This window comes from Pongo abelii, chromosome 19, assembly GCF_028885655.2.
Source record: "Pongo abelii isolate AG06213 chromosome 19, NHGRI_mPonAbe1-v2.0_pri, whole genome shotgun sequence".
Classification (NCBI taxonomy): Eukaryota; Metazoa; Chordata; class Mammalia; order Primates; family Hominidae; genus Pongo; species Pongo abelii.
Genome location: NC_072004.2, coordinates 78,451,430 through 78,463,894, shown reverse-complemented (window position 1 = coordinate 78,463,894; position 12,465 = coordinate 78,451,430). Strand labels below are relative to the sequence as shown.

The window sequence follows — 12,465 nt, the reverse complement described above, 5'->3', positions numbered from 1 at the left end:
CTCCTGAGGAGCTGGGATGACAGGCGTGCGCCAGCTAATTTTTGTATTTTTAGTAAAGACGGGTTTCTCCACGTTGGCCAGGTTGGTCTTGAACCCCGACTTCCCGGTGACCCGCGGAAATCAGCCTCCCAAAGTGCTGGGATTACAGGCATGAGCCACCGCGCCTGGCTATTCCTTACAACTGCATGTAAATCTACAATTATTTTAAAGTAAAATGTTTAATTTAGAAAATAACTGCTCTTATTTTTTTCATAGACAGGGTCTTGCTCTGTCACCCAGGCTGGAGTGCAGTGGTGCATTTGTAGCTCACTGTAACTTCAAACTCCTGGGGTCAAGTGATTCTCCTGCCTCACTAGGACTACATGCCACCATGCCTGGCCATTTTTTAATTCTTTTTTTTAGAGACAGGGTCTCACTATGTTGCCCAGGCTGGTCTCCAATCTCTGGCCACAAGAGATCCTCTTGCCCTGGCCTCCCAAAGTGCTGGGATTACAGGAGTGAGTCACCGCGCCCTGCTGCTGCTGTCATATTGTTCACAAGTTCTAGTAATTACTAGCTCTATAAATTACAAGAAGAATTTTTCATTAAAAAATAATCTCTAACCAATTTGAGGTTTAGTACCCATAGCTGTTTTTCTTACACTAGAAATAAATATTTTGTTAACAAAAAAATTGTTTCACACTCATTCTATGTCTAGTCTGAACAGAAAACCTTGAATCCACTGAGGAGTGACTGGAGAGTATAAAAGTAACATGATTTCCTTGGAAACCTGGAGATAAAGAAATGTTTCAGAATTTGTTAGGGCTTAAGGGGAACCATTTTGAATAGAAGACACTCAGGACACGACCCTGTATTCCATGTGCATCAATTTAAAGCTGATTAATAAAACACTGTATAAAAACTAAAATCCTATACCACAGAACAGTGAACAAAAACTTAAAAAATGAAACTAAAGAAATAGTTCTTTAAAAAAATCACAGTTAACTGTAAATTTATAGCAGCCCATACATTTGTATCATTTTAGTAAAAAATAAAAAGTTTAATTTAGAAAATATCTACTATCTTTATCATTTATGTTTATCATTTACTGATAAGGGATTAGTCATCCTTTCTGTTATGAACCAGGAACATGAATGAAATCTAAAAATCTATAAGTAACGCAAGGGTGTCAAGTCCATTCAGTAGAGAAAGAATAGTCTCTGCAAAAAACAGTGCTAGGGAAATTAGATTTCCACATGCAAAAGAATGAATTTGGACCCTTCCTTCATACCACATACAAATACTTACTCCAAATGGATCAACAACCTAAACGTAAGAGTTAAAACCATAATAACTCTTAGAAGAAAACATAGGAGTAAATCCTCATGACCATGGAGTGAAAAGACAACTCCTATAATGGGAGAAAACATTTGCAAATCACATATCTGATAAGAGAGAAATATCCAGAACATATAAATAACTCCTCCAAGTGAATGACAAAAACACAAGCAATCCAATTCAAAAATAGGTAAGGGACTAGAACAGGCATTTCTCCAAAGACATAAAATGATCATTAATGAAAAGATCCTCAATATCACTAATCTTTAGGGAAAAGTAAGTCAAAACCACAATGAGATACCACTTCACACCTACTATAATTTTAAAAAAAGAAAGAAAATCACAACTGTTGGCAAGGATGTGGAGAAATTGGAACCCTCATGCCATGACAGAATATTAAGTGTGCAGCCACTGTGGAAAACAGTTAATTCATCAAAAAGTTAAACATAAAATTACCATATGACCCAGAAATCCCACTCCTATATACCCAAAAGAAATGAAAAAAACTCAGATACTCATATTCCAATGTTCACTACAGCATTATTCACAGATTAAAAAATGAAAACAACCCAAATGCCCATCAAAGGAAGAATAGACCAACAAAATGTGGCACAACAGAATATTATTCAGCCATAAAAAATTTTTTTTTTGTAGAGACAGGGTTTCACCATATTGGCCAGGCTGGTCTTGAAGTGCTGACCTCGTGATCCTCCTACCTCAGCCTCCCAAAATGCCAGGATTACAGGCATGAGCCACCACACCCAGCCTTAATGATGTTTTTAATTGCTATACCATTTTATAAAATACTTTTTCAACATATAATAATGTGATTTAAAATTTTTTTCTAATTGGAAAAGTTCTGTTAATTTTCTGATGTACAAAAATCTTTGTATTCTTGGAATAAATTCTACTTCTTGTAGTACATTACCAGCAATTATCTGTGTTTAAGTATTACGTACTTTGCTCACTTTGTTCCTCTATCTCCTGCCTTCCACACATTCTCCAAAGGCTATGTTATGCTATGATACTAATCTTTCTGAATTCCTGAATATCTGAAATTGCCAGTATCTCCTCACCCCCACCAGCATACTTGAATAATGATTTACCAAAACAATGACACAATGATATCAAACAACGGCATTACTTGACTCAAAGAAGCATATCTGAAGTTTTTTAATTAAATAATTTAAGATGATAAAGTTAGGAAAAATAAAATATATATAAACATTTAATATATATGAACTTTTAAAAATATAAACATATTTTCTTTATAGCTCATTTAATTTAAAAGAACCACACAGTGGTTTTTTTTTTTTTAAGAAAATTTCAGAGTATTTGCTACAAGCATCAGAAAAAAAAAATTTTCACATCATAAATCTTAATTAACTGTTATAAAATTCAAAGCTAATATTCTCATGTCGTTAGGGGGAAAACTCTGCCAGATAAAATTTATCTTATTTTAAGCAAACTATCGCAAGGACAAAAAACCAAACACCACATGTTCTCACTCATAGGTGGGAATTGAACAATGAGAACACATGGACACAGGAAGGGGAACATCACACACTGGGGCCTGTCATGGGGTGGGAAGCGGGGGGAGGGATAGCATTAGGAGATATACCTAATGTAAATGACGAGTTAATAGGTGCAGCACACCAACATGGCGCATGTATACATATGTAACAAACCTGCACATTGTGCACATGTACCCTAGAACTTAAAGAATAAAAAATAAATAAATATCTTATTTTAATAAATTTGATATAAAAACTATTTCTGTGAAATATTTATCTAGTGGCCCACAGAAAAATTCAGATCAGCTATTTAAAAGACAAATTAAGACAGATAATTCCCTTCATTACAAATGCTTTTTAAACTAAATACTAAGTTGATTTTAAAAAAAAACCCTAAAATTATATACCTATGAGAAAACTTCCCTTATTAACCCCAAAAATAAGCCATGAGCCATCAATTAATATAAAGAATAAAGTATCTACCCAATTATTCATTAAGGGTTAAGGAAAAAAACTGTAATAATAAAAACACTAATGATATCTTTCCAAAAATACATTTTCTCTTAATATAATATTTATTGCTGCCTTGGAATAATCTCTTAGTATGAAAAAAATTCTGATTCTCTACAAATAGAATTCTCTGCATACACAATACAAAGCACTATTTTTATAATAATTCTAAATTGTAAACAATTTGTGTGAAAAACCAGGGAATAAATATTAAAATCAGACTCCTAAAAATCATTACTGATATAACTAAATACCCAGAAAATCAAAGGAATTAGCTATAATACTACAGTAGAACCTTAACATGTATGGATTTAACAATATAAATTCTACTAACACAGTAGTTATTCAAAAGTCTAGTATGTAATAATTTGTGCTTTTGCTAAAACTTCTGTCTAGTATGAATTGACCACTAAACAAACCAAGCAGAGACGTTAGTGGCCATGCACAATAACACAGACTCGGAAGAATTAGTTCAGAGAAGTCACTAAACAAATAATCAAAACAACATCAATAAATCCCTGGGGAGGAGGAGAATCTGATTTCCAGAGATAACACATTATATAATCTAAAATGTCCAGGATTCAACAACAAATTACAAGACATACAAAGATACAAGAAAGTATGGCCTATATACAAGGGGCGAAATGCAAACAGTGGACATTGTCTCTGAGGGAAGCCCTGATATTGGAGATACTAAGCAACTTTAAATTGCCTATTTTAAATGTAAGCCCTGATATTGGAGATACTAAGCAACTTTAAATTGCCTATTTTAAACGTGTTCAAAAAACTAAAGGATACTATGTCAGTAGAACTTAATGTAAATATGAGAACAATGTCTCACCAAATAAAGAATACCAATAGAGATTTAAAATTTTTAACGAATCAAATAGAAATTTTAGAGTTGAAAAATTCAATAATTGAAAAAAAATTCAGTAGACATGATAGCAGATTTGAGCAGACAAAAGAAAAAAATCAGTGAATTTAGAGATAGATCAATTGAGATTACACAATCTGAGGAACAGAAAGAAAAGTATGAACAGTATGTAAGGTAAGTCAAAAGAAAATATCCAGCATAAAGCATATAAAGACAAAAGGATTAAGAGAAAATGTTAAGAGTCAGAGATGATATGCGTATGGTCTATCAAATGTATAACTGGAGTTCCAGAAAAAAAAGATAAAGAAAAAAATGAGAGAAAAATTAAAATCTGAAGACATAATGGGTAATAGTTTTCCAAAACTGACAAAAGACATCATGCCACAGAGTCAAGAAATCCTACAAACATGGATAAAAACATGAATAGACAATAAAGATTTCTTTTTTTCTTTTCTTTTTTTTTTTTTTTGAGACAGGGTCTCACTCTGTCACCCAGGGTAGAGTGCAGTGGTGTAATCTTGGCTCATTGCAACCTCCGCCTCCCAGGCTCAAGCGATTCTCCTGCCTCGGCTTCCCAAGTAGCTGAGATTACAGGCATGTGCCAACATGTCTGGCTAATTTATGCATTTTTAATAGAGACTGGATTTCGCCATGTTGGCCAGGCTGGTCTTGAACTTCTGGCCTCAAGTGATCCGCCTGCCTTGGCCTCCCAAAGTGCTAGGATTATCAGGCATGCGCTACCACACTTGGCCAGAATATAAAGATTTTTTTCAATGATAAAGATAAAAAAAATACTCTTAGGCATACCAATATAAATCTAGAAACCTCAAAAAAGAAAAATGGCAGGTTGCCTTTAAAGGAGCAGCAATTAGACTGACAGCTGATCACCAGAAAAAAATGGAAGAAGCCAGAAGACAATAAATAACATTGTAAAATACTGAAAGAAAATAACTGCACCCTAGAATTATACTTGCATAAAAGTATCCTAGAAGTAACCAGGAAGAGTGGCATCCATTTGTAGGCCCAACTCCTAGGGTGGCTAAGGCAGGAGGATCACCTGAGTCCAGGAGTCTAAAGGCTGCAGTGCACTAGGACTACACCTGTAAATAACTACCGCACTTCAACCTGGAAAGCACAGAGAGACCCCATCTCTTAAAAAAAAAAAAAAAAGAAAAACATCTACAAAAATGAAGGCAAAATAAAGACGTTTTCAGATAAACAAAAGTAAAGTTTGTCATAGACGACTCCTCACTAAAGTAAATTCTAAAAGAGTCTTCTTGGCCAGGTATGGTGGCTCACGCCTGAATCCCAATGCTTTGGGTGGCCAAGGCAGGAAGATCACTCGAGGCTAGCAGTTCAAGACCAGCCTTGGGAAACATAACAAGATCTCATCTCTACAAAAACATTTTTTTAATTAGCCAGGTGCGGTGGTATGCACCTGTAGTCCTAGCTACTCCAGAATCTGAGGTAGAAGGAATGTTTGAGCCTAGAAGTTTGAGGTTACAGTGAGCTATTATAGTGCCACTGCATTGTAGCCTGGGTGACAGAGCAAAACCCTGTCTCTAAAAATAAAATAAAACAAAACAAAGGGTGTTATTCAGATAAAGTTACTTCTATCCAGAAAGTGAGGGGTGCAGGAAGGAATGAAAATCAATGAAAAGGTCAAATATATGGGCATATCTAAGTAACAGTGACTACATAGAACAGTAATGTCTTGTGGAGGTTAAAGATAGGTGAAGAGAATCTAAAGCTCTTGCATTGTCCAAGAAGAGGGTAAACATATCAACTAAATATCAAAGTTCAATAAACTAAGGATTGTTTTAATCTTTAGGTAACCACTGAAAAAATTTCAAAAGGGTATATAATTTCAAAATTAATAGAGGAAAATAGGGAATCGTAAAAAATGTTTTGAGTCCAGGCATGGTGGCTCACACCTGTAATCCCAACACTTTGGAAGGCCAAGGCATGAGGATCATTTGACCCCAGGAGTTCAAGAACAGCCTGGACAAAGTACTGAGATCTCATCTCTACAAAAAATTTTTAAAAAAATTAGCTGGGTGTGGTGGTGTACACCTGTAGTCCCAGCTACTCAGGAGGCTGAGGTGGGAGTATTGCTTGAGCAAAGGAGGTTGAGGCTGCAGTGAGCTGTGTTTGTGCCCCTAGACTCCAGACTGGGCAACAGAGTGAGATCCTGTCTCAAAAAAAAAAAAAGTTTTGATCAACGCAAAAGAAAGGAAGAGAGGAAAGAGAAAGATAGGCGAGAAAGAAGCATGGAATGGATAGGCCAAGTAGACAGCACACAGATACCTAAATATACGACTGACCAAATTAATGTAGACCAAAGACTTTCTTAAGAGAAAAAAAAACATGTCTGAATAAAAGAAAAGAAAACCCAACTATATGCTATTAACAGCATAAGCACACAGAAATGTTGAAAGTAAAAGTATGAAAGAAGTCATATTTTGCAAATACTAATAAAAAAACCTGGAGTCCTTATATTAATATGAGAAAAAAATGAACTTTTAAACAAAAGACATTATTAGAAATAAAGAGAGGCATTTCATAACGGTTTTAAGAAGGTCAATTCATCAGGAAGATGTAACAATCCTAAACTTGAATGTTCCTAATAAGACAGCTTCCAAACATACAAAGCAAAAATCCTCAGGAACTAGCAGGAGAAATAAGCAAATTCACAATCATAATGTGGTATTTTATCACACTTTTCTCAGTAAATAATTTTTTAAGTAAGGATATGAAATGTTTGAGTGCCATCATTAACAAAACTGATCCACACTGAATCCAATAACTGTGACATTCACATTATTTTCAGGTACATTCAGAACATTCACCAAAACTGACCATATGATTAACTGTAAAGCAAATCTCAATAAATATCAAAAGAATAAAATAATACAGAATAGATTTTCTGCTAATAGTATAATTAAGCTAGAATTCAATAAGAAGCATGACGTAGTAAAAAACACACACCCACACAAAACAACAACAAAAAAATATTTGTCTCTGCTCATTTCCTGGCACACAGCTCTAAAACTTTGAGTCTTCAGAGTGATAAAAGTGGTTTTCTATATGCTAATGAGACGAATGGTAGGTAACTGGGGGCTCCTGAATAGCCTCAGGACAGGGGCTGGCTGCCAGGGGAGCCAACCATGAGAGTCAGCCTTACCCTCTGATTTCTGGAGAGGAGAGATGGGTTGAAGGTTGAGTTCATCACCAATGGCCAATGAATTAATCATATCTGCATAATGGAGCCTCCGTAAAAACCCAAAAGGATGGGGTTTGATGGGATTCTGGGTTGATGAGCACATGGAAGATGTTGAGAAGGTGGCATACCCAAAAAGGGCATGGAAGCCCAGGGCCCTTTCCCCCATACCTTGCCCTACCCACATCTTCCATCTATCTGACTGTTCCTGAACTGTATTCTTTAATAGGTCAATAATCTTGTAAAGAAACTGTTTTCATGAGTTGTGTGCACCATTCTAACAAGTGATAGAACCTGAGAAAGGGGTCATGGGAACCTCTGATTTGTAGCCAAGTCGGACAGAGGTTGTGGGTAACCTGGGGATCCACCACATGCAATTGGTGTCTGAAGTGGAAAGCAGTCTTGTAGGACTGAGACCATAACCCATAGGGCCTGTGCTAACTCAGGGTAGACAGCGTCAGAATTGAATTTAATTGTAGGACATACAGTTGGTGTCTACCAGAGAAATGAATTGAATCACTGTAAGAAAAAAAAAAAAACCCCACATATTTGGTGGTCAGAAATGTTGGTGTGAGCAGTGGAGGAAAAAACAGTTTTCCTTTTGTTAATGTAGGGGAGTTTGTTCTTACAATAAGATAAACAAAAAATCAGCAACAGTTTGGAAATTAGTAAATACACTTCTAAATACTTATGGGTCAAGAAGAAATCACAATCAGAATTACAGAAACATTTTGAAATCAATGATAATAAATACAGTACCAATATAAATTTATAAACTGCAGAAAAATAAGTTGAAAAGATTATGAAGAATACAATAAAAGTCTACTACTCATTAATAAAAAACATTCTAATACATTTCTTTTCAATATTTTTTACCAAGAAAGTATATATAGTTTTACCTCAAAAGCCTAAGACTTAACTCCTTGTTCTAAAAAAGAAAACCCATAAACTTTATTTTAATGGCTATAAAAAATTCAACTTATATTTCACTTTCTGTATAAATCTTTGAGGACAGTTATTTTTACAATTTCCTTCCCCAAAGAGTGCCTAGGATTGCAATAATTTCATGTGTTAATTCAAAAACATAAACTTAGGTCTAGAAGGTTTTTAATAAGCAAATGCACAGAAACATTACTCTCATATATTAGAAATAAATATTTTTCTTCACAAGGTTTTCCTTTCTTTCGACTATTCCTGATAAGCATTCAAGTGTTCCTACCTCTTAATAAAGAGTATGAAAGCCCAAAGAAATGTAAACTTTCTTTTAAGTTCTAAGTTAAGCATTAATGAAGTGTTACAGCATTAATTCAGGACCCTAAAAGAACTTGTATTTGTAAAATATCACGCACAATAAATGTAGCATAGTCACTTACCACTTGACCTGTTTTTACGACTTGATTTCCCACCAGTAAGCAGCATCTTGAGACTATTCCGAAACATGGTTATACTCTTCTACTGCAAAACTGTAAAAGAAAATATAGGAAAATGTGTTTAAGAAAACTTGATTTTCATAGCATAAGAGGGTGACTACAGTCAATAACTGTACATGTTTTAATAACTTAAAGGGTACAACTGGACTGTTTGCAACTCAATAAATAAATGATTGAGAGGACAGGTACCCCATTCTTCATAATGTGCTTATTTAACATTGCATGCCTGTATCAAAACATCTCATGTACCCCATAAATATATACACCTACTATGTACCCACAAAAAGTAAAAACAAATAAAAATTTAAAAAGAAAAAAGAAAATTTGTCTATTCAAAATACTAAGAATTTAAAATTAATTATAAAGAATTAACTATGTTTACCCCATAAATATATACAACTATTATTTACCCATAATTAAAAATGAAAATTAAAAAATAATAAAAGTGCTAAACCAGAAAAAGATAATTAACTATGTTTAAATATATAGTACAAAACTGTAACTATATGACAAAAAAGACTATTAAACATTTAAATAATTCCTTAAAAGAATACAATACTTTTGACTACCCTAAGAAATAAAGGTAGATATCACTGAGGATGCACAACAATAGAAAACATAATTAGGCAGCTATAAATACTGTCTACCTTTCACTTGACTCTCCATTCTTGGACAATTTTCCCACCTGATGCACAAACACACACCACCCCCACCCCCACCCCCCCCCCGCCCACCACCACACACGCATTCTAGAAACTTATAGCACCTGCAGAATTTCCACTGGTCAAGTCAGAATTCTATCTGACAAGACTACGGCTATGCATGAATCCGTGCTTACTCCATGTCCCACTCCTACCAAAGGAAAACTCTCTGACTGCTTTGGATTACATCCTCTCTCACCTTCTCAAGAATTTTATTTTAAAAAATCTTCCTCCTTTTCTCTCAAACAGCTTTAATTTTTTTTCTCTCTCCTGAATCATTCCAATCATAACATAAACATATTTTAGTCTATCTTGTTCAAAAAGAAAGTCCCACTCTTTACTCCACCACAATTCAATGACTGCTCTTATATCCTCACTCTTCTCAACAGCAAAATTTCCCAAAAGTGTTGTAAGTACTTGGTGTGTCCAGCTGATTAAACAGAGCAAACATGAAGTGGGACACAGGTCAACAGAAAATATCCAAACCAAAGCACAGAGAGAGAAAGACAAAAATTTATAGAAAAGAGTACTAGATGCATATGGAACCACTGAAAAGTTCTAACATACGTATAACTGAAATTTCATAAGAGCGTGAAAATTGGGAAGAAGCAATATATGAAGTGTGAGCAACCAAGAATTGTCTAACATTAATTAAAGACATGCAGCCACATCTGAAAGAAGCTTGTCAAACTCAAGCGGAATAACTACAAAGAAAAACACTAAGCAAATCACAGCCAAACTGCTAAAAACTAAGACAATCTTTTAAACAGCCAGACCCCCCAAAAAACACATTTAAAGTAGCAAGAATCAACAGACTGAAAGATACTTTCAACAGAAATGATGAATAGCAAAAAATAATGACTTAAAAATTCTGAAAAAAAAAAAACTGGCGCCAATCAAGCAATTTACTCTGTTTAAAAATATCTTTGCAAAATGAAAATCAAAAGAAAAAACAATTTATTACTAAAAGGGAGTTCTTCCAACAGAAGGAAAATGGCACTAGAAAAAAGCATATACGTGCAAAAAGGAAGAGCCACAGAAAGGGTAAACGTGGTCTTAAGTATTACTAAATCACGACTATAAAAACAATGATAGGCTGTTCTTTCAAATCTACAGATTTAAAATGCATGACAACAATAAAAAAGGAAGGAGTAGGGTAATGGAATTGACGTTTCTAAGATATCTGTATTACCCAAGAAGAGAAGTAATAATTCATGTTAGACTTCAATAACTCAAAAACTCATGTAGTAATCTCTAGGATATTCATTAAAAGGAAACTGAGGAGATAAAAAGGATAAGTAAAAACATTTGACTAAACCAAAGAAAGTAAGACATAAGAGAAAAAGTAGCATAGATCTGTGGATAAATGTAAGACAAATAGTAAGGTTTATAATTTAAACTCAAATTATATCCATTACTATGTTCAACACTCTAGTGGAAGACTATAAACATAGACGAACTGAATGCAAAATTATAGGAAAAGATATACCATTCAAACACCAACAAAAAGAAAGGTGGCATCACTATGCCAATATCAGGCAAAGTAGACTTAAGGCAATATGCATTACTAAAGAAAGGCATTTCTTCATAATTAAAAAGTCCTATCAACAAGAAGATAGCACAATTCTTTTGTCTATATTGAGACAGGGTCTCATGCTGTCACCCAGGCTGGAGAACAGTGATGTGATTATAGCTCACTGCAACCTCAAATTCCTGGGCTCAAGTGATCCTCCCACCCCAGCCACCCAAGTAGCTACAACTACAGGTGTGAGCTCCCACACACCACTAATTTTTCTCATTTTTTTAAAAGATGGGGTCTTATTATGTTTCCCAGGCCCAGTCTCCAACTCCTGGGCTCAAGCAATCCTCCCACCTCGGCCTCCCAAAGTGCTGAGAATACAGGCGTGAGGCATCTCATCTAGCCAAGATATCATAATTCTAAATCAATGGACCCAATAAGAAAGCCTGAAAACATTTAAAACAAAAAGTATACAAAACTAAAAGGTGACAGACAAATCCACAGTTACATGGGAGACCAACACACCTTTGTCAATAGCTACAAGATCAAGTAGATTAAAAAAAAATTATGATATGTTTGAATTACACAATTAAATAACTAGACTTGAATATATATAAGCAAATTTCTCTTCCAAATAAAAACAAACTATAACACAAAACACATACCAAAATGGACCATATGTTAGGTCATAAAGTATCAGTAAATTTTGAAATCTTTCAGAGTATATTCCCTAACCACAAAGCAATTAAGCTAGAAGTAAATATTTTTTTAATCTAGAAAATCTCCTATTGCTTAAAAATTAAGTGATATACTTCTAAATACCCATAAGTTGAACAAAGTAAATAAATCACAACAGGTATTTTTAAATATTTGTAATGAATGATAATAAAAATGACTTATGGGAACTCATAGGATAAAACTAAAGCAATGGTTTTAAAGGAATTTATACCTTAAATGTATGTATTAGAAGTGAAGGATGAAAATCAGTATCTAAGCTATTTCAAAAAGTTCAAAAGCAAGCAACAAATAAAAACTCAAAGAAAGTAGAAGGAAGAAAAAGAGTAAAAAGAAAAAAATGAATGAAATAGAAAACAAATGCAAAACAGATAAAATCAGCAAAGCCACACATCAGATTTATGAAAAGTATTAAATCTGCTAAACCAAGGCTGATTGAGGAAAGAAAAAAGAAATCACCAATATCAGAAATGAAAAAAGGACATTATTTCAGATCCTTAATTTAAAAAATAAGATATTATGAACAACTTTATACCAAATATAACATTTAATATAAAATGTATAAATTCTTTGAAAAATATAACTTGTCAAAATTAACAAAATGTTGAGCAAAAAATATAAAATAGCCCTATCTCTATTAAAGAA

The 12,465-nt window shown here is 34.0% G+C and overlaps 1 protein-coding gene across 6 annotated transcripts in view; it reads right to left on the bottom strand.

The window, feature by feature from the left end:
• TANC2 (tetratricopeptide repeat, ankyrin repeat and coiled-coil containing 2) overlaps positions 1–12,465 on the bottom strand; it is a 486,030-nt gene that overhangs the window by 417,756 nt on the left and 55,809 nt on the right. For all 6 annotated transcript variants that reach the window (XM_054537237.2, XM_054537241.2, XM_024234406.3 and 3 more), the window contains exon 2: positions 8,809–8,898. In XM_054537237.2, the coding sequence (XP_054393212.1) occupies positions 8,809–8,875 (67 nt within the window). In that variant the 5' untranslated portion in view covers positions 8,876–8,898. The remainder of the gene's footprint in view (positions 1–8,808; positions 8,899–12,465) is intronic.